Source organism: Fukomys damarensis, unplaced genomic scaffold (genome assembly GCF_012274545.1).
Source record: "Fukomys damarensis isolate Sample0158 unplaced genomic scaffold, DMR_v1.0_HiC HiC_scaffold_10, whole genome shotgun sequence".
In the NCBI taxonomy this organism is placed as follows: Eukaryota; Metazoa; Chordata; class Mammalia; order Rodentia; family Bathyergidae; genus Fukomys; species Fukomys damarensis.
This window is the reverse complement of record NW_022900922.1, coordinates 18,040,705-18,063,701: the sequence shown is the minus strand read 5'-3', so window position 1 is coordinate 18,063,701 and position 22,997 is coordinate 18,040,705. Positions and strand designations below refer to the sequence as shown.

Sequence of the window (22,997 nt, the reverse complement as noted above, 5' to 3'; positions counted from 1 at the left end):
TTACTTTTCTTCTCCCCCATCTCTTTCTTTCATTCATTATTTTGAGACAGGCTCTCACTAAATGGCTAAGATGCTCAGGCTGGGCTCCAACTTGTGAAATTCCTGCCTCGGCCTCTCCGAGTGCTGAGATTATAGGTGTGCACCACCACCAGACCTAGCTTGACTATCTTCTTATATCCCAGGCTCCAAAGCAGATATTTTACAAGCACTGTGTCCTTTATGATCATAATCCTTCCGTAGGTATTATTATTCCAAGGGAATCAAGGTTCAAGAGATTAACACGGTGTGTTCAAGACGACAGTTCAGTCAACCGGAGATGCATATGTAAAAGGTGGACTTGGGCTCCTGCAAAACATGGGCCGCGGCGACTTTGCTGTCGTGTTGCCCATTCCTCAGAGGATACAGTTAAGCTGTGCTTGGGCTCTTGACCCTCAGAAACTGTAGTAAATGGGTTTCATTCTAAACTGCAAAGTTTCTTATGTGGCGACAGATAATAACATGCTCACAATGCAGAGAGTAATCTTTACAAATAAACCGTACTGGGGCCACTTTCCTGTGGACAACAGTGTGTGGGACTCATGTGGAGCACAGAGTGAACCCAAGCTCTGAGCCCATGCCCACAGGGCCCTGGTGAGCCCGTCCCCCCTGCCAGCCCCGCTGAGGGCTGCCCATCCCTTCTTCACACAGGCTGGGCAGAGCCCTCCTCCTGACCACCCTCCCCGACACTTACTCTCTGCAATACCCCACCTGCATCTTCCCAAGGACCAAATGTAAATGGCAGGGACTTTATCTGCCTCTTGATTCTTGTCTTGCTTTCGCTAGACTCTGAACTCATAGGGCTGGGACCATTTCAGTTTTTGTTTTAGCACAAACACTGCTTGTTTAACAACTGAATTCAGTTCCTACAACTAGGTCATTAAATGAATTGGTTGCTAAATGAGGAATCATATGTAATACATACATTCTAATACTCAAAACAAATGGTCAAAGGAAACTCCAACTTGATGACTTCACTTTTATTTGCACAACTCTCACATGCAGTACTGCAGTCTATGACAGAAGATAAAACTAAAGTACTGTACAGTACAATCAGCAAAAATTACAGAACTGTACTATGCAAGAGGCTGCCATGAGGCTGCACTGCTGTCCATGTTCCTGCGCTGTAAGTCTGATGCAGATCGTAAGTCCAAGTAGTCGTTAACCAGGTAGGTCATTAAACGAGGAATATCTGTACGTGTCTGTGATACATACTGATCACCTTCGTTCTGAAGAATGAGTACACACCAGTTTTACTCTCTACCCTGCACCCTGCCCTCTCCTTCCTTCCCCAGAGCTGGACCCTTTCTTTGTTATACATCACTGTTGGGGACGGAGCAGGAGCTCCACAGTTAGGTACTGAGAGAAAGTTGGATCTGACCATTCTGCAATACCATTTCTTCTCCTGTCCTTTTATGTCTCTTGTCAACCTGGCTTATCTCCAATCGCACACATTCTGCTTGCTTCCAAGTAGCCTCACCTGTTCCTCTGAATCCGATGTAAATACCATCTGCACCCATCTTCCCAGGCCCAAGGCTCTTTCCCAGCCCTGCCACTTCAGAATTTCATGCCATCTTACTCGAAAAATGCCTGATGCCCACTACCTGGTATTAGGCTGCTGTGTAGAGAATGAGGATTCCCCACAGTTCTGCATTCACCATGGTCTGCGGAAAGAGACCCGGGAAAGAAACACAGATGTGTAATAGCATTTGGGGAGAAATAAGCAAAGGACTTTTGCTGGCCAGGACAAGTCTGGAGGTGGAAGTAGGGCCCAGGGGCCACCTGGATAAAAGCAACTTTTGTTTTCCACCTTCTCATGCCACGAGTGATGCTAATGACCAGCACATTTTATGGGAGGGTGGGAAGAGAATGAAAAGGGAATAGGGAGAGACACCAGGTGCTCCGTTGACATTAACTCCCTAAACCTGTGCGACCTCTTCTCCTACTACTGTCCCGATCTGAAAGAAATCAACACTGATGCAGCCAGGTGAGGTGGTGGGTGCCTGTAGTCCCCACACTCTGAGTACAGCAGCTGAGGTAAGGTAGCAACTTAGCAAGACCCCATTACAAAATGAAAACCTAAGGGCTAAGGATGTAGCTCAGTGTGAAGGCCCTGAGTTCCTCCCCCAGTTTTGGAAAAACAAAACAAAACAAAACAAGAAACTTTTGGTCTGCAAAGTTGAGCACACAGTTAACTTGCTCACAATCAGAATAGTGAAACTAATTCAAAGTCAGGTGTGATTCCAAATGTAATTCTCTTTTCCAAATGTAACAGGGAGGAGGGTGTCCTGCTGAGGGGTGGGAATGAATATGCGGGTGTGTGTATAATACTGAGGTATAGGCCGGAGGACTGAGAGGTGCAGGAGGTGTCTCCCCAGCTGCTGTCTTTAGCTTTTCTTGGGGCTGCCACATCGGTAACCCAGACTCACATTGCAGCTCTGAGCAGAGACCAGAAGGCTGTGAGCTCTCTATGCAGAGAGGGCAGAACAAGGGGCCATCTTCCCTGGCTGGGCCAGAAACTGTCCTAGGTGACTCTGTAGCTCCCACAGTCCCTGGCACAGAGCATCTGTAGAGAGCAAGTACTTGCCTGTGGAAGGAACCAGGGGGCCCAGATCTACACGACCAGAACACTGTCTTACTGGATTGTCTGTTCTAAATCCCAGAGAAGTTAAGCAGTTTGCCCAAGATTGCATGACCAAGGTAAGAGAACACTCCAGAGCTCTGGTCTCTGGGTGCGTGGGTCACAAGTCTCCACTCTGCTACCCTAGTCACTGATGTCATCGTTGTTGGGTGATAGTTTCTTCTTGTCCCAACTCCTACTCTGATGCTGCTGCTTAGTACCTTTTAGGCTGCTATCACCCTCTCAACAGGATCATGTATCCAAGAGGCCACTGAACATTCAGATACCTCAGCCGAGTCCTCGCAGCCTCATCCAGGGAAGCAATGAAGCCTGAGCTTGCCAGGCACTGATACTGGGGATATTGTCGGAAACCCCCAAGGGTGAAGATGCTTGCTTTACTCTTCCATGTCAGTGGTGGGAATGAATAGTTCCTTCTAACAAAGAAACAATTTAACTCCAGTTGAGGTTTGCCCCTCTCTCATATATCTGTCCTAACTGAAAACATGCCTAAATACGAATGACAGTTATTGTTTTAGTGAATAACTGAGTGTAATGAAGGTACCAGGAACTGCAGTAAGGGCATCAGATCCAGGGTCAAACCCAGCAGTCACACAACTGCTTTGTGGAGTCCGACGAAGGAGACAGTTGTAAATAAGTGAGGTATGTGTTACAAAAGAGGAAGTATTTTGGGTGCTATGGGAACGGGGTTATTCTTGGTACCTTAAAGCAGGGTGTCTGAACTCCAGCAACACCACAAAAGGCCTGTTTGCATCGCTCAACTGCATCCTGTTCTCCAACTATGAGCATTTTGAAACCAGTGTTTGGAGAACAGACTCAGCCAAGCTAGCCTGATTGTTCTTTCTGCTAACTAGCAGTTCATGTTGATAGCCAATCCATCGGAAGAAAGCAGAAAAGCTTCCAGAGTGCAGCCAGCATGGTTTCCTGATTTAGAACTCCAGATACATAATACAGAACTCAGAACGCTCCAGAAGAACCACTGCCATTATGAAGCAAGGTTGGTGTCCTAATCAGAAAGCCTCAGATTTGGCTGTTTCTACTGACCCCATCTGTAGTGCTATGTGACCCCTGTGCCTCAAATACTCACGAATTCTGGCTTCTGCTCATGGCCTAGTTGATTAGTCCTGGAGAGTGAGGTAGTCAGATACAACGGAGATGCAATCTCTCCATAACTATGATACTTATTATCCATGTGGATAACAGATCTAAGGTCCTGATTCTGAAGTCCCTTCTCTACCCATGTGATCTTTCTTTAGAGGCAGGCACTTGGCCTCCCAAATGCACAGCCAAATTATAGCTTGGAGTGCTGTTGGGGCTGATGTTCTTGAGCTCCTTTCTCACACTGTAACTTTTTACCTCCTCCTCCTCCTCCTCCTTCTTCTTCTTCCCCCATCCCACTTCTTCTCTCTTTATTTTCAATTTTCAAATTTATCACCAACACTCAGCCACCCACATGGGCAGGGGACACCCCAGAGAGAGTCCTGCACCCAGGACTCAATCTTTGGGAACTTATATGTTCCCATCACCTGGACAACCTGATCACCAACCTGCTTTTGGGCTCTAGTGTGTGACAATTCTTGCTCCTATCTTTCTGCTCAGGCCATTTCTGCTGCCTGCATATTCTCACTGAGCCTTTGTTGTCACTTTGTCTCCTGCCTCAGATGTTTGTACCTAAAGATCCTGCCTGGCCTTGAAAGCCCTGTTCAAATACTGTCTCCTTCATGACATACATCGTCCTGGAGGTCACTGTCCCCCAAATACAGATCCAATCACCTTCTGTGTAGATATTTAGTGCCCTTCTCCTCACAAGTTTGTAAACTCCTGGATGTCAGGAGTATGCTATGGGTCATATGTAGCATAGTAACCTCTCTATTGAGTGTGAGGATAGCCAGTAAATACTGGCTAAATGAGGAAAGAAAGCACACACTGCCCTGCTGGCATCTGTCACCTTCTCTGGAAAACAAGCATATTAAGCCTGCATTTATTGGAAACTGGGCTGCACCTACAGAACATTTCAGCCTGAGGGTCAAGGAACAATGGATGGGACATGGCTGGGTCTTGCTCACTGCTCTCTGAACTGCCAGAGCAAGACCTCATTATCCTTCCACTGTGTCTTGCACCTATGATAAAGTCCTCAAGGGAGCAAATGTCACAAGGCGGCGTCATTGTCACCCCATCTGTTGCACCATGGGAAACTTGTTTGGCCAACACCGTTCAAATTTCAGCATGTCCCAGAGATGGATGTCTCAGGGTGTGGCAGTCAGGCCCACGTACTTAGGCAAATTATCCCTGCAACCTCCCATCCACAAGCTTCCACACCAAGTGACTGGAGGGCCACGTGGGAAGAAATAATCAGCAAAACGTTCAAAACTGACAGGGTATAAAACGCGGTCTAAAATTAGCGACCAGTCTCCTATCTCAAAAGTTGAGATTGGATTCTCATACATTATTATTAGACTACATATAAAGATCATTATCTGCAATAATATAATCTAAGCTAATATTTTCCACATTTTTGAACTCAAGATCCATTTGTACAATAACAATCTAGACTATCCATCTTCAAACTCTTTGGTTCCAAGGTCATTTTATACTTTTAAAAATATTGAGAATGGTGGGAATCCCCAAACAAGGGTCTTGGGAAACCTCAGGGGTTCTCAGATTACATTTTAAGAAACAGCGATATAGATTGACAAAAATTTTGGCAAAAAGTAAACTTAACAAATCCTTATAGTTCTGAATACTGGAGATTGGAAGTAAACTGCATACATTTAATCGATAAGTATTACTGATATTAAAGATGTTAAAATGAGTATTAAATAATTGAAAGTGAAGGTAGAAAGGACTGGAAGTGATCAGAACCAACATGTAAGCACAATGCTAAATGCCTGCTGTTGGCTTTATAAATTGACTTTCACTTCATAATAAAACCTTTCCTTTTTCTCTCAGCAGGGGAAATATAAAAAAAAGAGTATGGTCCATAAGTATCTTCAAAGTGATTGGTCTGTTTTGCGTTCCCAGCAACCCTGGCTTGCAGTCTTTTGGTGTTGCCTATTCTTGGCCATGCTCGACCTTTCTCTGTCCAGCTCTGTCCAAAGCTCCTGGTGGGGGCCACATCAACGGCTGTTTCGCTCTGTGATATCCAGTTGGGTGTGACCAATGGGACCCTAACAGGAGACAAGGATGAATCAGGATGTGAGTTTCCTGGCTCTTTCCTGTGAGGTCTCCTTGGGCTGGCTGTGTCCTTTCATAAAAGGTGACAGCTTCCTTCAGGCCGTCCCTTAACAAAGCTCTCTGCCAACTTCCTTGTCTCCTGTCCTTTAGGGCAGCAGTGGTTCTACCATTTCCATAGCTGACCCACCATGTTGTTATGGTTTAGCTCCACAATGTCCCCCCAAAAGTCTCATGTGTTCAGAGATGGTTGGAAGAGGTGGGTCCCTGGGGGCATTATCTGAAATGATGTGTTCGTGCTCTTCCCTTCTCTCTCTGTTGCCAGGCTGCCATGAGGTGAGCAGCTTTCCTCTGCCATGCTTGTCCACCATGCTGTTTCTGTCTCTGTGCCAACTAATCACAGACTGAACCCGCTTGTAACCATGAGCGGAATAGAGCCCTCTTCTTTTACACTGCAGCTGTTTTGTTCCAGCAACGAGAAAGTAGCTAACACAATACCCCGTTTCCTCCCCCATATCTCTGCAACTTAACTGTTTGTAAGAACGACTTCCTTAAAATATTTTCAGTAAGGGGCCATCAGTTTGCTGATGGTCCCCTTTTTGATATTCATTAAAAATTATCTGTTGGTTATTTAAGGAATTCAAGGATCAGGCCAGTCCACTTTTATGCTACTGCTTCCTGCTCCCGGCCTCTTCTATAGGCTCCCAAGAGCCCTTGCCACCACATCAATAGGTCTCAGGCTTTGTGTGACAAAGCTGCCCAAGATGCTTGGTACCTCCAGGCCAACCCAGTGGCGGGTGAAACACTTCTCACCTGTAGCCACCAGACAAGCCCTGCAGGTGACACAAGTGCCCGTGACCTGGGATGTGGCCCTCAAGGCCAAGGCCAAGTGAGTGCCTGGAATCACTGCGAGGGACTTTCAAGGAAAAAGCCACCAAAGTTATGTCAACAACACCGACCAGCTAAGGAAAAAAAACATAGGAGATAAGGAGTGGATTTGGTTGCCAGCTATGCATTTAACCTAGACTGATATGGCACCTTGTTTTTTTCTAACACTGTGGCTGATGTGAAATTGTGAAAATAACCGGTTAATCCTGTCCCTTGAGGCTTTCTTAGGGTAGGAAAAGTGATAAAGGGCTGAAATAATTGCTATACTGATCTTTCCTGAGTAGTTTATTTGAGGTCAATTAAAGCTGCATTTGGTACTTTTTTGGGGGGTATACTGGGGATCGAATTCAGGACCTTGGGCTTGAGAGGCAGGCATGTTGCCACTGAGCTAAATCCCTGGTCTACATTTAGTACTTTTTTTTAAAAAAAGGGCATTTTAAAAAATTTTTAAAAATGCTTTTAATCAGTTATTTGTATTTTAAAAGTATTTCTTACTCTGGTAGCTCCTTTAGTTTAATTAGATTTTCATTTCTATTCCCATTTTAGGCCAGGGCCATGGTTCCTCATAATCCTGTTCAATTTCTTTCTCTCTTCCTGCCCTCCACTTTGCAGAGATCTTTTCCGAGGTTGGTTTCATCTTAATTCATAAACTTGGGGCCATTAACTTCAGGAGGTGATTTTGGGAGGAATGATGCACCCAGAAGCCCTATTGCTCCGAAGTTTGTGATTAGGAGTTAATCTTCACAATGTTTTTGGAGCTGATTTTGGGGCATAAATTACGTCTTGACTTCAGGTCTCTGGGAGGATCAATGACCTGTGGCTACCACTGGGGCAGAACTCCAGAGAGCCCTGGAGTCTCCAGGCGGCTTAGTTCAGTTTAACTGATGCTCCTACTGACTGGGCTAACAATTTCTCTCTCACAGCAGGGCTCCCTTCCTGCTTGTTATAAAGGCCTGGAAGCCATTAGACATCCTAGCCAGCTCCCCCTCTCACGCATCTTTCCTTCCCAAGTCATTTTCACAGCTTGCACCTCCCCCAACTAACACACATTTTATGCAAAACCGGGATACTGGATACAAGATCCATCCCCAAGGGCCCTGCACAGTTTCACTTTGCAGAGGTGAGTGGAAATCTGATTCCTGCAGCCCAGCTTGCTCCACTGTAAAGCCTTTGGTGGGGCAGGAGTGAGGCCCTGGCCCGGTTTCCCCCTCTTCCCTTCTCTGCACACACAATCCATGTCCCTGGCAGTTAGGGCAGAAGCTGTGACCTCAGGACAGAGCAGTGTGGTTCTCCATAATTAGCCAGGCTGCTGTAATATCACTAGTTGACAGCCTTCTTGCACCTAATAAATTATTCATGACCCTGAAGTGTCATTGCCTGTCACCTTCAAAATAGGTCATTCACACCAAAGCTTTTGGAGGTGAAAATTGCACAGTGATGGTAACAAATCCAAGTGCACTGGTTTAAGTGAATCTCCAAAGAAAGTGGCTTCTGTAAGCCTCCCTGTGTTAGATGACTTGTGTTGAATTCCAACAATGTTTTCCTCAGATACAGTCTGATACAGCTCTATGCAGCAACAGGGAAAGCTGGGAAGGAGGCTCTGTTTCAGCCCTGCCCCTTCCCCAGGGGGCCTCAAGGGGCTACTTGAGAAAGATATATGTGAACACCTGCTCTTGTTTATTCCCTGCACACAGGTCATGCTAAGTCAGAAAGGACAACGGGTTCCACACAGCGATGGCACACAGCCCTCTCTGAGAAGCACTCTCAGCCCTGGGCGCCACATGCACGAAAAATTCCAGTTCAACAGCTGCCGGCCGGGTGTCCCGCATTTCAGATCCGAATTCACAGACGCTTGGGCCTCTTCACTCAGAATACACTTGCCCTCTTGTCACCAGGAGGTATACTATTCAACTCAAGTGCTTGGTGGATACAAATTGCAGTGTCTGGGAGAGAACACCCCAATGCGTTCTTTTAGTGTTTTTTTCAGGATACAAAGCAGTATCTTGCAGAAGCATGAACAATTTTGTCATGGGACTAGAATAAAGAGAAGTAGCTGAACACATAGGTTGAAGGATTTGAGTTAAAATAAAAGTGGATTCCTGCCTGCTAGCTACTGCCTGTTAAATGGATGTACTGTTAAATCTTCTCAAGAAAGGGAAGAAAGGGTAGAGGTCTAGCAATGGCATTGACCCCTTGCCTGACTCCTATTAGGAGGAACAGACCCCAAACCTCTTTAGGTCTCTTCCAGCTGAGATTCTAGGAATGTACAGCTGGGGAACAGATGGGCAAGAAGTGCAGGTATTTGAACTTGGAGTATGTGGTGTGGAATACAGGCGAGCAGGTGCAGATGGATAGCTCATGAGTGTATTCGCACACTCGGCGTGTTTATCCAACACTGCGCCCAAAGCTGCCTGGCTTTCACCTCCAGACATGCACTCCCAAGAGGCACGCCAGGTTATCCCAGCCCTCCCTGGGGTCTTCCCTTGTCTCCTGCTTTTCCTCTGTATGTCCTATCTTTATTTCTAAGGTCACACCCAGAATGATCTTTGGTATGGCCAGTTGGACGGCTTCACTTGGGTCAGCACTGGCTGATAGCTCCATACCACCTACAGAGCGAATCCTTACAGCATCTTTCCAAGAGCTGGACACCCGCTCCCACATCCAGCTCAGAGCTCATCTGCTACTGCTCTTTGCCTTGCCCTCACTGCACTACAGCCGTGCTACTTCCCCATTATTCCTGGAATATTCTCTCCCAGACATCATGGGCATTGGTCAGCAAAGCCTTCCCAGACCAGCAGGCCCTGTGCTTCTTACCCTGCACTTCATACAGCTCTGTAACACTTCTCTCCTCCAACACATCATGTCTCTGTTTGTTTGTATGTCTGTTTCCCTCCACTGCGATACAGTGTAACTTCACAAGGGCTGGGCAGTTTCATAGTCATTGCCGTATCCCAAGATTCAAAGTAGAACTGATCCTAAAACATGATAGACTTTCAGTCGATATTCTTGCAATGAATGGAGGAGAAACCTCATTGCCCTAAACAATTCATAAACTGTTGGAGGGGTCTCGTCATTTCCTTGTGCTTCTCCTCTGTAGTAAAGCCTCAGTAAGTGGCAATCTCAAAGTATTTACACAGAAATCCTAAAAGTGGTCCCCACTTAGGCAGAAAGTGGTAGAACAAGTCCCACACTTGACTCTTACATGTGGTGTCATGAAGAAAACAAATCTTTTTGAGATTGTGTTGACTGAGCCTGGCCTGGTCAGAATGAGCTGCACAGGACCACAGTCTCCTCCTGTTACAGTGCATGGCTCAAGAGGAAGCAACTCTTCTGCTGACTTTCAGGAACTCCTAGTACTTTCTTATTTTTTTGGTTTGCTTATTCTGAATCCCCCAATGAATCAATCTATCTATCTATCTATCTATCTATCTATCTATCTATCTATAATCTATCTATGTAATAAAATGCATGTAGCATAAGAGGTCACATCTTAGCCATTCTTATGTGTACAGTTGAGTGAATGTAGAGTATATTCCCATTGCTCTGTATCCAATCAGTGCAGCACTTTAATTTTGTGAAATGGAAACTATGCCCATTAAATAACAACTTTGCATCGCCTCTTCCCCTCAACTCCTGGTACCCACCATCTACTTACTATGTCAATGAATTTTGACGGCTAGAGGTGCCTGATCACACCTATAGTGGAAACACACAACACTTATCTTTTGTGAGAGCTACTGACCTTGCTTAGCATGATATAGTATGCGTCAGTGCTCCAATCCTCTTTGAGGTTGGGCACCACCTGTTGTGTGGAGGTGCCACATGGTCCATGCCCATTTTTCCCCAGTAGGTCCTTGACCCACTGGCACCTTTTGGTCATCATGAACAGCTCTGCTATGAATACAGTGTACACATATCTTTCCAAGACTCTGCTTTCAGATCCTCTGGGTACCTACCCAGAAGGGGAAATTTTGGGTCATATGGCAATCCTATTTTTATTGTTTTATGGAACTGCCATTCTGTTTTCTATTGTAGCAGTGCCATTTTATACTGCCACCAATTTACATTCCTACTAATGGTGCACAAGACTTTCCCAACTCTCTTCAGTAGCAAGATTTTCTTGCCCTTATGGCAAGTTAGAACTGCTCAGAGAAGCCTCATAGAGCTAAACATTTTTCCTTCTTCTAATGCTTAGCAACCAGGAGATGACTGGCCTCCGCTGACTGTGCATGGGTGTGCGTGGTAGCAGGTTTAGCTGTTGTGTCTGTTCGAAACAGCTTCCTTGTTTGCAAATCAACATGCACACCAGGCAGAACAATGCCTTACAAATGTGGGGTGATGGGCAAGAGCCAGTGCTATTCTGTGATTATCAGAATGCTGCAAATCCTGTGTAATAGACTAGCGTGAAGGTAATGTATTTCCAATTTGTGGTTTCTTTGGGAGATGCTCCCTGCAGCCTGACACCTTTACTCCTTGGTGAGGTGGGAGACTCGTGTGGGTGATAAAGCCAGGAAGATAGTCCTGTTCATGCCTGCCTACCACTTGCTCATTACAAGTAGATCCAAGAGCTTCAGATGTTGGAGACAGGTGAACCTAAAGTCACATGAAGGGAGGGATCCCTCGAAATAGTTCCTACATTCTGTCTTCTTCCACCTAAGTTTGGTGGGCTGGGAGGACAATCCTTGGCCTTTCTGTGTTTCTCTCCTCATGGGATAACAGTGCTCTGTCTTGGGCCACTAATTTTTCATCATCTTTCCAAGGACATTCAGAGTAATGCAATATGATGACATATATTCTTTTCAAGAGAGTTTTAAGATAAACACAAGAAGGGATCTTACGTGGGGATTAACTATGAGAGAACCTTCCCAGCAAACGTGAAAAGGGGTTACAGGTAAAGAAAGTTAAGAAACTCAACAGCCTTACAAGGCAAAATGCTTTGGAAATTGATGACCTAGACCAGGGGGGTGGCAGACTTTTTCTCTAACGAGCCAGATAGTAAACATTTCGGGTTTTTACCCAGACGTAAAAATGAGGAAATGATGTAGATGCACACAATGAGAAAGAAAACAAAATCTCATACAACTTATTGACAAAATTCAAAATATAATAATTGAGCACTATTTTCTTTCTTTTTAGCAGTAACAGGCTACTAACAAGAAGAATGGAATTCTTTTGGGGGGGGCATGAGATTTTCCTTAATTGGAGTTTAAGGTTACTAATGTCTGTCATTACATCAGGTATAAATGTTCGTTTATAATAGCCATTCTTATCTCACAGGCTGTACAAAAATAAGCAGTGGGCAAGATTGGGATGCAGGCCGTGACTTGTTAACGCTGCCTAAACCAAGAGCAGTGCAGAGAGCCACTGGGTTGCCGCAGGCAGTTCCAGAATGTGTGTCCTAAACCCCTGTCTCTGGGCACTTCGTCAGTGTTAGGAGGACGCATGGGCTTTTCCCTGTCCTGCCAATAGCAATCTATGCTATAAATGATAAGAAAATGAAAAGGAGAACTGGGACACCTGAGAAACTCAGAGTTAAACGACAACTAACAAGACAGGAAGTGTTGTCTTATTATATTCATATAGAGAACATGCAGCTTTTGGCCACTGCCGGCTATCAATCTAGGTATTAGAGGATCTGCATTGATTCATTCCTGGTCTACCCTGTTACAGCTGGAACCATTTTCTATCCAACTGTATGGTCTGGTCATAACTTTTTTTTTAGGTGCTTAGGATTGAACCCAGAGCCTCACACATACTAGGGAATCACGGTACTACTGAGCTGTACCTCTAGCTCTTTAATTTTTTTTTTTATTTTAAGACAAGATCTTGCTAAAATGCTTGCCAAGTTTCCCAACCTGGTCTCCAACTTGCAATGCTCCTGCCTCAGCCTCCCAAGCAGCTGTGGTTATACGCATGTGGCATTGTATCTGGCTGTTCATAGGCAGGTGATCCTGTGCACTTGTTCACTTGCCTCTCATGATAGTATTATCAAAGAACTGGCTAATGTTTGTCGTCCTGTACATTTGTGAGCATGAATGTATTTATACACATATAATACACATATATTATACAAAATACACATAAACAGATTATCATGATTTTTCCTAGGGGATTTTACAATGAAAATATTTAAAAACAAATGGAAGTGATAATAAAACCAAAGTACCAACAGAAGGGACTTGTGAGGCTTTATTTTAAAATCTTAATTTCTGTCTTAAAATTATATATATAGTCTCCCAATGAGTACTAACTTTAAATGAGAATTTTTTTTTTCTGAGAAATGTTTTCACAAATACACCAATTCTATCCCTTCTTTGAATGCCCTTCTAAAAAGAACTCTGTAAAGTGGTGCTGGAGAGGTAATATCTTCTGTTGACCACAAGTAAATATTTACCTAGGGAATAAGCCCTGTATATGGTTAAAGGTAGTGTTAAAGATATGATTCTTTACTCCAGCATTCCTGGACAAAGCAAAGGGATATTGCTCTTTAATACCCGAGGCATTTTCAACAGGAGACCAAACTGATTAAAGCAATAGGAACTAGGGAAGAAACCAGGGACTTTTTCTGTGCCAAGCAATGGGATTATTCAGAGTCCTGTGTGATTATGTGGTTGGAGATCAATCAGTGGCCAGGTTTGCTATTTATTAAACAGAGGTAACTCTACATTCCCAAGAAAGCACATGAAGGGAGCAGTCCCAACAACTGTGCTCCAGTCAGCTTGTGTCTTTTATGAAGGCCTCTCTTCCTGGTTTGTGACAAAGGGCAGGAGTGGAAAAGAAGAACTGGGACTTGGGAGCCTGGGACACTTGAGAAATGCAGAGTTAAATGACAACTAACTTTCATGTAGCAGGACCTTCGTGATGGTCAGGTATCTTGCAAATGACCTCCTTTAACATCAGCGGTTTTCTTGAAGCAGGAAAACTATCACCATCACCACCACTGCCGCTATGGTTACTATTACTATCACCATCGTTACCATTAGCACTATTATCATCACAACCACCACTACCATCACCACCATTACAACCTCGATGATCACCATCACAACTGTCATCACCACCATTGCCATTACCACCACCATCACAACCACCACCATCTTTACCATCACCGCCATCACCATCATCACCATTACAACCTCTGTGATCACCAGCAGCAGCATCACCATCATTACCATCACCACCACTAACATCATCATTACCACCACTACGATTATTATCACCTTCTCCACGTGGAAGAAGGAATTAAAGCTTCTGAATGGTAGTTAATTAACCTAAAACCCAACACGGTGAACTAAGTCTTTTCAGTTCAAATGTTTTGTTTCACTCTGTAGTTCTCTTAGTTACTTCTCACTGTTGAGACAAAAATATCTGACATCTGAAGCTAAAGGAGAAAAGGTTTATTTTGGCTTACAATTTGTAGAGGCTTCAGTCCATAGTTGACTGGCTCCAAGGCAGGACAGCAAGGCAGAGGGGCGTTGCAGAGGAGTAACAGTCCATGGCAGAGCAGGCAAGAGGCAGGAAGCAGCAGCAAAGAAGCAAAGCAAGCTTCTCTTTCCCTTTTATTCCATCTAGGTTGCTAGCCTTTTGGGTGGTGCTACCCACAGCCAGGGTGGGCCTTCCCATTATTCACACCCAGAACTACACTAAACCAAGCAGTGGACTAATTTAGTACCACACACCCTGAATTCCAGTACCATTTACCCTAGATCCAGCCAGCTCCAAAAAGCCCCACATATGAGTGCATGAGGTTTTGGGGGACATCTAAATACAACCCATAGCAATAGTGTACTGATATTTTCCCTCATTTTGGAAGTCTGAATGGTTAAAAAAAAATCAAAGATTTATAAACAATGACAGCTTCAGACTTTCTGTATGCAAAATTTGTATTGCAGCAGTATAAATGAGGTGCCTGGTTCTCTTCTGGAAGCTGTCTGCAGAGTAATACAAACTCCAAGTGTAGATCACTCAAATCAGCAAATGTTTTAAAGTTTAAAGAAACATTTTACTATGCTTTATATTACAATTTAAAAATGGATTAAACATTTTAGCCATGTTAATAGAGCTTGATATTCAAGGAGATTATTAGGGAGTTGAAGCATGAAATGCCCAAAGACACCCTTGGTACTGCTCAACACAGAGTCTGGGGAGAAGAATCTGTTTTCCCTAGTATTTCAGTCATGTAAGTTATCTGAAGGTAGTTAGGAGCAACTTCCACAAATTATATCTGTGTACTTGACTATTTGGCATATTTTTCTTTAAATATCACTCTATCAGTGGTTTGTACTATTATAAATAGAAACATCCTGACATAGAAGATGTTTTCATATTTATTCCTTCTCAGAGTTTTCTGAAGGCCAATTTACTAGTTGATTCAACATGTGAAATGAAAGGTAAGGTTTTTTCTTTTCTTTTAGTTCATTACTTCCAACTGTGAATGAGTAACTCAGAACAAAATCAAGAGGGAGGAGAAAGGTCCTCCTTTGTTGCTGCTTGAATTACACAGTAGAAAAATGGAAATGTTCATTTCTCAGTAATCCAAAGACAAAGAAGGAAAATGTATGATGGTGACACTACATCATCATTTTGCAAAGGAGAGCTATGTGTTACTTTTTTCTTTATTTTATCTGGAGAAGATTATTTTCTAGGGCTGAAACTATATTACAGAAATAGATACTTTTAAAAATTAGTTTCTCGGTGACAGATCTTTATATAAGCATTTTCTCTCTTGCTCAACTGGGAAACAAGACACTCCACCCTCTTCATTAAGTTCCTATTTCCCTCACCATTATTTAGGTCCAAGAAGTTTAGCTTGAATCCATCATTGTCTCCTTAAGATTCTTCTGCTTGAAACATTTGTTAATTTAAATTGAGGCATGAGAAAGTTGAAGATACATGAAGTCCACATAAAAATGAATGAGGGCATTATAAATTATTATTAAGTTGCCTTCTAGAGTAAAACTGGGCATTGATTTCTGTGTAAGTCAAAATCTTTCTCTTAAAAAATCTAAACTGGGTGTAGTGGCACATGTCTGTCATCGCAGCACTTGGGGAAACGGAGGCAGGAGGATCTCCTGTTCAAGCACATTCTGGGCAACTTAGCAACTTAGTGAGATCCTGTCTCAAAATAAAAATTAAAAAGAGCTGGAGATGCAACTAAGGGAAAAGGCCCCGAGTTCAACCTCCAGTATAACAAAAATAAATATGAAAATGACCATATAGATCATTCTTTTTTGTACAGGGATATTCTGGCTGATCAATGACCTACACTCTGTCTAGACAACACCAAGTAACTTTTCATCTTACGTGACCTGATGTGTCTATCACCAAGGATCCAAATGTCGTGGTCTTCAACATATCCCTCCACCCTCCCAGGACAGGGAGATGCCGTGGAATCATCAACCCCTTCCTTAGTCCACAGGTCCAGCCACACCTGAGGCTCACACGGGCACAGCCTGGTGCAGCCTGCATGTGGAGGAAGCATTTGTGTGTTTACCACCCTACCAACACCTACATTCTGTTTTCATTTTTTTCTCTCTTTTTTGCTTGCTAAGGCCATTCCTCTACGTTTTCTCTGACTTTTCTGGTTTTCTTCTGGCACTTGCAATGATCATTTTAATTTGGCTCAATAAATACATTTTCCTTCTTCAAAATCTCTTTTGAAATCAACTTAATTTTAAACATCTTAGTTAAACATCACAGGCTTTTGGCAAACAATCAATGGGCAAAATTCAGCCATCCAAAAATAAATGAGAAGTTGAACAGGCTGACACTTGCTAAGCATGACAAAACACAGGAGACATAGTTAAGTGGATAAATCACTTCTCGTTAATAAATATGTTGGCTTCAGCAAGTGAAGTGGCTTCTATCAACGAAGGACAAGGAAGAGCAATACTTGTCACTTATTTCAATGCTTTGGTCATAACTGATACTTATTTCTTTTTCTTTTTTTAAAAAATCACCATGCATACAATGGATATGTGTACACTTTTCATTTTCAAGTCAAGTCCTAGAGAAGACACACTCCAGTGATTTCTTCAACTATGAATACATTAAAATAAACTTTTTAGGTGCCTTGCTTGTTAGAGCAGGCCTCTTTTGGCACTGGCCTGATCTGAATAAGGTTGCTCTGAGGTCACTGCAGGCCATAAATCAGAGTGTGGCCTGGTGGCTACGACAGTCTGCATGGATTTAGTGCAATGCGCTATTTTAGTTTGTGTCCCTGAAATGACACCACCTCTTTGGCACCAGCCACAGAAAGCTTCCTAGACATCTATGGGAAGGGAATGCTTCACAGTAATCCACGGCCAAGGTCACACAGGCATGAATTACTTCAGGAGGTCTGTGTCTGCTCCAGACTCTGTGACAAAGTAGAGAGAAGACTTCCAACCAAAGTGCATATCCAGAAATGCAGAGGGAAACTGACTCAATCGTCTTGGCAGATCATAAAAACAAAGAATAACCAATTCTTTTCAACCCACAAAACTAGGGCAGCCTCTTTCTGCCCCCTTTCCCACTAATTAGGTTCAGTGAGAACCTCAGATATCTTTTGAGAAAGATTCAACATAAATAACAGTGATTGCATTTGTTTACATGATATAAGATATACCATAATCAAACAAAAAACTCTGACACTTTCTACTTGAGGCTCATACATACATTTTTATAGTTTGTATCTCTTTTCCCATGAAGTGTGTGACTTAACCAGTATGAGCTTTCAGGATTTATTGGTTTTGTATATAAACTTAATATAGTTTCTTTCCTCTCTCTCTCTCTCTTTCTTTTCTTCTCCCTTTCTTCCTCCTTCTTTCCCTTCTTTTTAGTTTTTAGAAGGAGCAAACGTAGTTTGGTATACAAATCGAAATATACTAGATTATAACAGATTGTGTAATTGATTACCTATGAAAAAATCCCCTTGGCTTTGTCAATAGTCTGCATAGAAAGGAAAAAAGGTAAGCACGAATCCTAGTGATAATTCTTTTTTTGGGCAAATATTAGATAGTCATTTGCTCTGAGTTGAAGTTCCCTCTGAAAGAGAAAGGGCGCTGACTTATTTGGCCCAGGGAAAGGTGAGCGGTCTGGTTCAAAAGTGAGCAGGGTTTGTTCCCACCATCTGCTGGTGTCTATAAAAACTGCTGGCAGATGATGGGTGGTTGAGGGGACAGTTCATCTTATAGGGAAGAGTCCTCCTCGTTTGGGGAGAGGGAGAGGAAAAAGAAACCATCATCCAGGAGAAACGCTGTGTGGGACTAGCTCTGAGGGACACTCAAAGATTGGGCCAGAATTACGCAGTGAGGATAGTAAAGGCATGTGAGTGTCCAGGGAATAGAAAAGCCTGAGAAATTCTCTGCACACATACTGTGTACTTTAGGTGTTTTATTATTCTAATCATTACTCTTGACAACAGATTACTGAGCAGTGATGAAAACAGAAGCATCAAGGGCTTGTGTTTCTAAGGAAAGAAGCAATTGCAGCTTTAACTTGTGCTAAGGAGTAATTTTGGCTGCCAAAATTCTGACTGACCAGACCTGGAGAACCGTTTCCTCCCACATATGGTTTCTGATCTCTTCTTGTCGGCTGCCTAAGGCCTCTACTATTTGTAGTTCTTCTGTTGTTCTTTTTTCAGTCATCATCATCATCATCGTTATCATCATCGTCATAGTTGTTACAGTCATCGTTACCATTGTCCCCATGCCTCTACTTCCACGGACATCGACCAGACTAGCTGTCAAGATCACACAGTGATGAAAGAAGGGAAAGCCCTAGAATTTGATAATTTTGAGACATCAACAGTAAAAGGGCCTGTAAGTCTAATTACTGGGGTTTTAATACCTTGATAATCAAATCAATCAAGAACCTAGGAAAAGATCACATCCTAAGAAAGATCACATTTACTCGATAGTAACTATTTTCTAAATGATGTGATGTTGGTGTTGGTGTCTGGAAAGCGAACTTACTTCAAAGAAAGAGAAAGAAAGAAGGACATATTGGGGTTGAGGTGCGTGGGTGGAGGATTGTATCCTTTCTCTAGACTGGTCCTTCCTCCTCTCCTTCACTCCTCCTCCGCCTCTGTGCAATCCTGCTGTAGAGCAGAACAAAGATACAGACTGATGTGTCTTAGTTTGTGCATTTTCTCTGGCCAGGAAAAAAAAAATAGCTGAAGCAAAGGTGATTTCAGAAAAAGTTAAGAAATATATCACAAGCATGACTCATTTTTTTCTTCTCCTATCTTTGTGCGGTCCCTATATACCCACAGTTTCCTTTTCAAGTGTGTCCATTGCAAGGCAACATATGGTTGCCCAAATAACAAGCTTCAGAGCTTTTTCCTTTTTTATTGTACAGGAAATGCATTGAATGGAGAGCTTTCTGGTATCTTTGGTGTGCAGAATGAGGCCTAGAACGAGCTACTTCTGGGGACATATGTGTCACTATGCAGAGAAGAGTTTTTAAAAATGAGGCCTCAGAGAATGTACAGCCAATCCCCAGGATTTAGATGAAGATTGGGCCTCGAGGAGGTGAGACGACCTGCTCAAGTCCCTACAGCTGCAGGTCAGCTGGGGCAGGGCTGTCACCCGGCCCTGACAGCTTGTCCAGCCCTGTTTCCACCACAGGAAACTTCTACAGTGATGCTTATGAACTGATGTTCTGTAAATAAACCCTGCTTTGCATTCACTAGGCTAAGCAGACAAGTGAAAAATGTTGCTGAATTCCCTGCAAATGTCTCACTTCTCTAAAAATCTATTTTTGTAAATACCATAGGAATTATTATTTATTATGTTTTAGGCACTACTCTAAACACTTTCCCTATGAGGCTTGTGCTTCTTTTTTATAAGTGAGAAACTGAGGCACAGAGAGACCAAGTGACCCGCATAATGTCACTGAAGGGATTAATTGGCACAGCCCAGGCAGAAGCTGTTGCCTATTCCCTTGCACTGATGTGCTGAAAATGACATATGAGCAAGACAGGACCTCACCCAAGTTAGCAAAAAGGAGCCATGGCTCTGAAAACTGAAGATACACTGGATGTTGACTTTGTGAGTTTCCCTCTGAAATCCGCATGTATTAAGTTAAATGAGGTGATCAGTTTGGAAAGGGTGAAGTGCGTCTTAGTGCAGTACAGATCTCATGTTCTACTGGGCCAATCATTGACTGAGAGCTAGTGCTGTGCCACGGCACTGGGGAGAAAACCTAACTTAATCTAGAAAACCTGGGCAATACAAGGCAGAACCAGAAATGGGGTCTGACTCCCAACCTTCCTTGCACCATGGTTGCTGAAGTGAAACTAGTCACCCTGACAGTCACCCAGGCTCAGGAGAGAGATGCTACGGGTTACCAAGTCCTGCTCTTCAGGACAGGCCCCCTATAATCCAGGGTGGGAGATCTGTCTACAGGTGGCGCTGTCTAGCACCAGAGCGGGCGAAACATAAAGAAAGAAAGAAAAATTCTTTGGGGAAAGAAAGGAGGACTGGGCATTTTGGAACAGCCTTCCTAGGCGGAGGGGTGAATGGCTACCAGATTGTCCAATCTTGGCTTCTCTTCCCAATTGTGAACATTTGTCAAGTGGTAAAGGGAAGTAGGATCTCAGTGGCTATAATCAGAGAAAACGACTTTAAGTAGAAGCAAAAGCCAAAGAACACAGCCTAAGATTAAACTTCAAAGCAGCGGTGGCTCTCAGCACGTATCACCAAGGTGTAGGCATGATCTAGAGCTCAGTAAACAGCAACTCCACTTCCATAGATATTCTTCCAACTGACTTAAGTTGTGATAAAAACAAATTATGATTGCAAATATTTCTGTGGCTAGAATACAATAGAAGGATGGTCTTCAACACTGAGAGTGACTGTATTCTAGATGACTAGTCTACAAAACATCTTATTAAGTGATTTCTTTCTTTAGTAAACCAGTATTACTTGAGTAATCACCAGAAAACACCTTATACTGCTCCAAAAATATATTACTTGATAGTTTTTTTTAAAATCCCTAGACATGGTTTCTTATGGAAAATAACTAAATTAATGAGGCCCCTGAGTCCAGGTTTCTATTTATTTAGACAGTTTCACACTCTAGAAAAGCTTTTGCCTATGGCCCAATGTTGTGGACAGCATTGGAACAGGACATCCATGGATTACTGGATTAATCACTTAAAATAGCAAGACCCAGCTAGGGGTACAGCTCAATGGTACAACATTTGCCTTGCACACACAAGGTCCTGGGTTCAAGACCCAGAACCACCCTAAAAATACATAAATATCAAGACTTACGGCCACATTGCATTACAGAGCCAGTCTTGGGAAGATCAGTGCAGTGGGGATGGGAACAAAGGGGTGACATTTGGGGTCAGATCCTATAGGGCTTCAAGCACCCCTGCTTCGGAGAGAAGGAAAGGGCAAGGGGAATGGAGGGCTGGGGTGCCGCACAAGTGTGAGGACATCTGTGAGAGAGAAAAGGTCTAAGGATACGGGGTGTGGTGGGGGCAGAGCCAGGAAGTAGAGACCACAGCCATGTGTGCTATGGAGATCTACCAGTCCCACTCCCTCTGTCTGCCTCCTACCCCAGCCACGCTGCAGTGCGCTAAGCACCATGACAGGCTTTCCGGATGGTGTCAGACAAGACGGCAGAGCAAAGAGACATGGGAGAAGATTTAGTGGTAGTTTCTGACCTGAAGTAAATTTTTACCTACTTATAACTTAAGAAAAAAAGTTGGAAACCACTCAGCTCCCTTCCTTGGCAACCCCTGGACTTGGCGTCCTCTGATGCCTAACCCGGTATCCACAATGACTCTCATTCAGAACACTTTCAAGGTACCGAAGTCCTCACCCAAGTCAGGCAAACCTCTCCAATAGTGTGAAACAAAGCAAAGCACCAGAATGGCTCCTACCAGAAAGCTGCGTTTACCTTCTCCAAAAATATCATCCTCTTCGTCGACAAGAAGCTCATCAGCATCAAGAAACTGCATCCTGGGGAGGACAGCAGGGCAGGAGGCAGCCACAGTCTCTCTGTCCCGGCAGCCACACTGCCCTAGTTGGCTTCCTCTCCCGGAGGGGTTGCCCAAGCTCAAGACCAAGCCAGGGGAGGGTGCTTCCGCCTCTGCCCCTGAGAAAACAGCTTCATTCACACAAATTTCAAACCGAGTGAATTCCAGGTGAGGTAATTCTCCCCGCTGAGAAGAAAGCATTTTGGAAGAGGCTGTAGATGCGGTGGGATCTAAAATGAAGATAGCACTCCAAGTCTGAGTGCAGTCTGAGCTTTGTATTTCAAAGCACCAACTTTCATATTTTCTTAAAGAGGATGTGGGGTGCTTGTGAATTTGAACACAATGGGCAGTGTTGAAAGAGAGGGGGTTCACATTTCTCAGATCTTAGTTTGGCTTCAATGACAATTTATCTGAGAGTAAAAGCCGGCCAGTGTGCTGAACCAAAGCCAGCATTTGGGAGACGGGGGCTTTTATTTCACTCTGTAATAGTTGCATTTTTCTTTTTCTCTCTTTCTTTTTTGCATTTGAGGACTGCATAATGTTTAAACCAAATTAACTCTGATCCAGGCTTTTTGTGTTTTACCGGCTTGAGTGAATCTATCATAGGCAGTGAACAGATAACTGCTTTGGTCAAACAACTTTCACTTCACAATATTTACTGGGTTTGATATTTCAGACTTTATCACTAAAAGAGAAAGAAGAAACTCACTCAAAAAGAGGTTCCTACCCTGGAACTTGCATCACCGTCTTGAGTTGCTTCGAGTTAAGTTCTTTGTGCTGCGCAAGCCTGAATCTCTCTGGGCTACACTGCAACTTCACCCTGGGGTTTTCCCAGGCTCTCAGCCAGGAAATACAAATGAAGAGGATGAGGAGGAGCTGTTTGACTCAGGTCCTCACTTGGGAGCTTTTCGTACTACAGGTTTCCCTCCAAGCTGAGAACCTGTCCCTTCCCGGGTCACCAACTGTGCCCTTGGAGAATATGGGAAATGGGGCTGGCAGGAAGGCCGGCAGTGAGGATGGATAGCCTCAGAGGACAGAAATTGGTCCTCAAGAGCTGGCTGCGCACCACTTGAGAGTTCAGATGTTACTGCTGGCTGTTGGAGTTCCCAAAGCAGCACATGGCTGGGGTCCTGCCAGGGGCTCTGATATCTCTGACGAGGTGGGAACATCCTTCAGGGAGAACTGGGAAACCTGTGGGGTGTTTGTGGGGCACCAGAACTGGGGGCTATTACCAGTATCAACTGTAGTGCTGCCCAGGACAAGGACTAGCAAGCTTCCTCAAAGCATGGTTCA

The 22,997-nt window shown here is 43.7% G+C and overlaps 1 protein-coding gene across 7 annotated transcripts in view; it reads right to left on the bottom strand.

Annotated features, from left to right (window-relative positions):
- Positions 1-21,881, bottom strand: part of Ripor2 (RHO family interacting cell polarization regulator 2) — a 126,087-nt gene extending 104,206 nt beyond the window's left edge. For 3 of the 7 annotated variants that reach the window (XM_033761888.1, XM_033761890.1, XM_033761894.1), the window contains exon 1: positions 21,626-21,874. In XM_033761888.1, the coding sequence (XP_033617779.1) occupies positions 21,626-21,686 (61 nt within the window). In that variant the 5' untranslated portion in view covers positions 21,687-21,874. Of the gene's footprint in view, positions 1-21,625 lie in introns of all 7 variants that reach the window. The other 4 variants (XM_033761887.1, XM_033761891.1, XM_033761892.1 and 1 more) reach the window with 4 other exon arrangements.
- Positions 21,882-22,997: the final 1,116 nt, after the last annotated feature.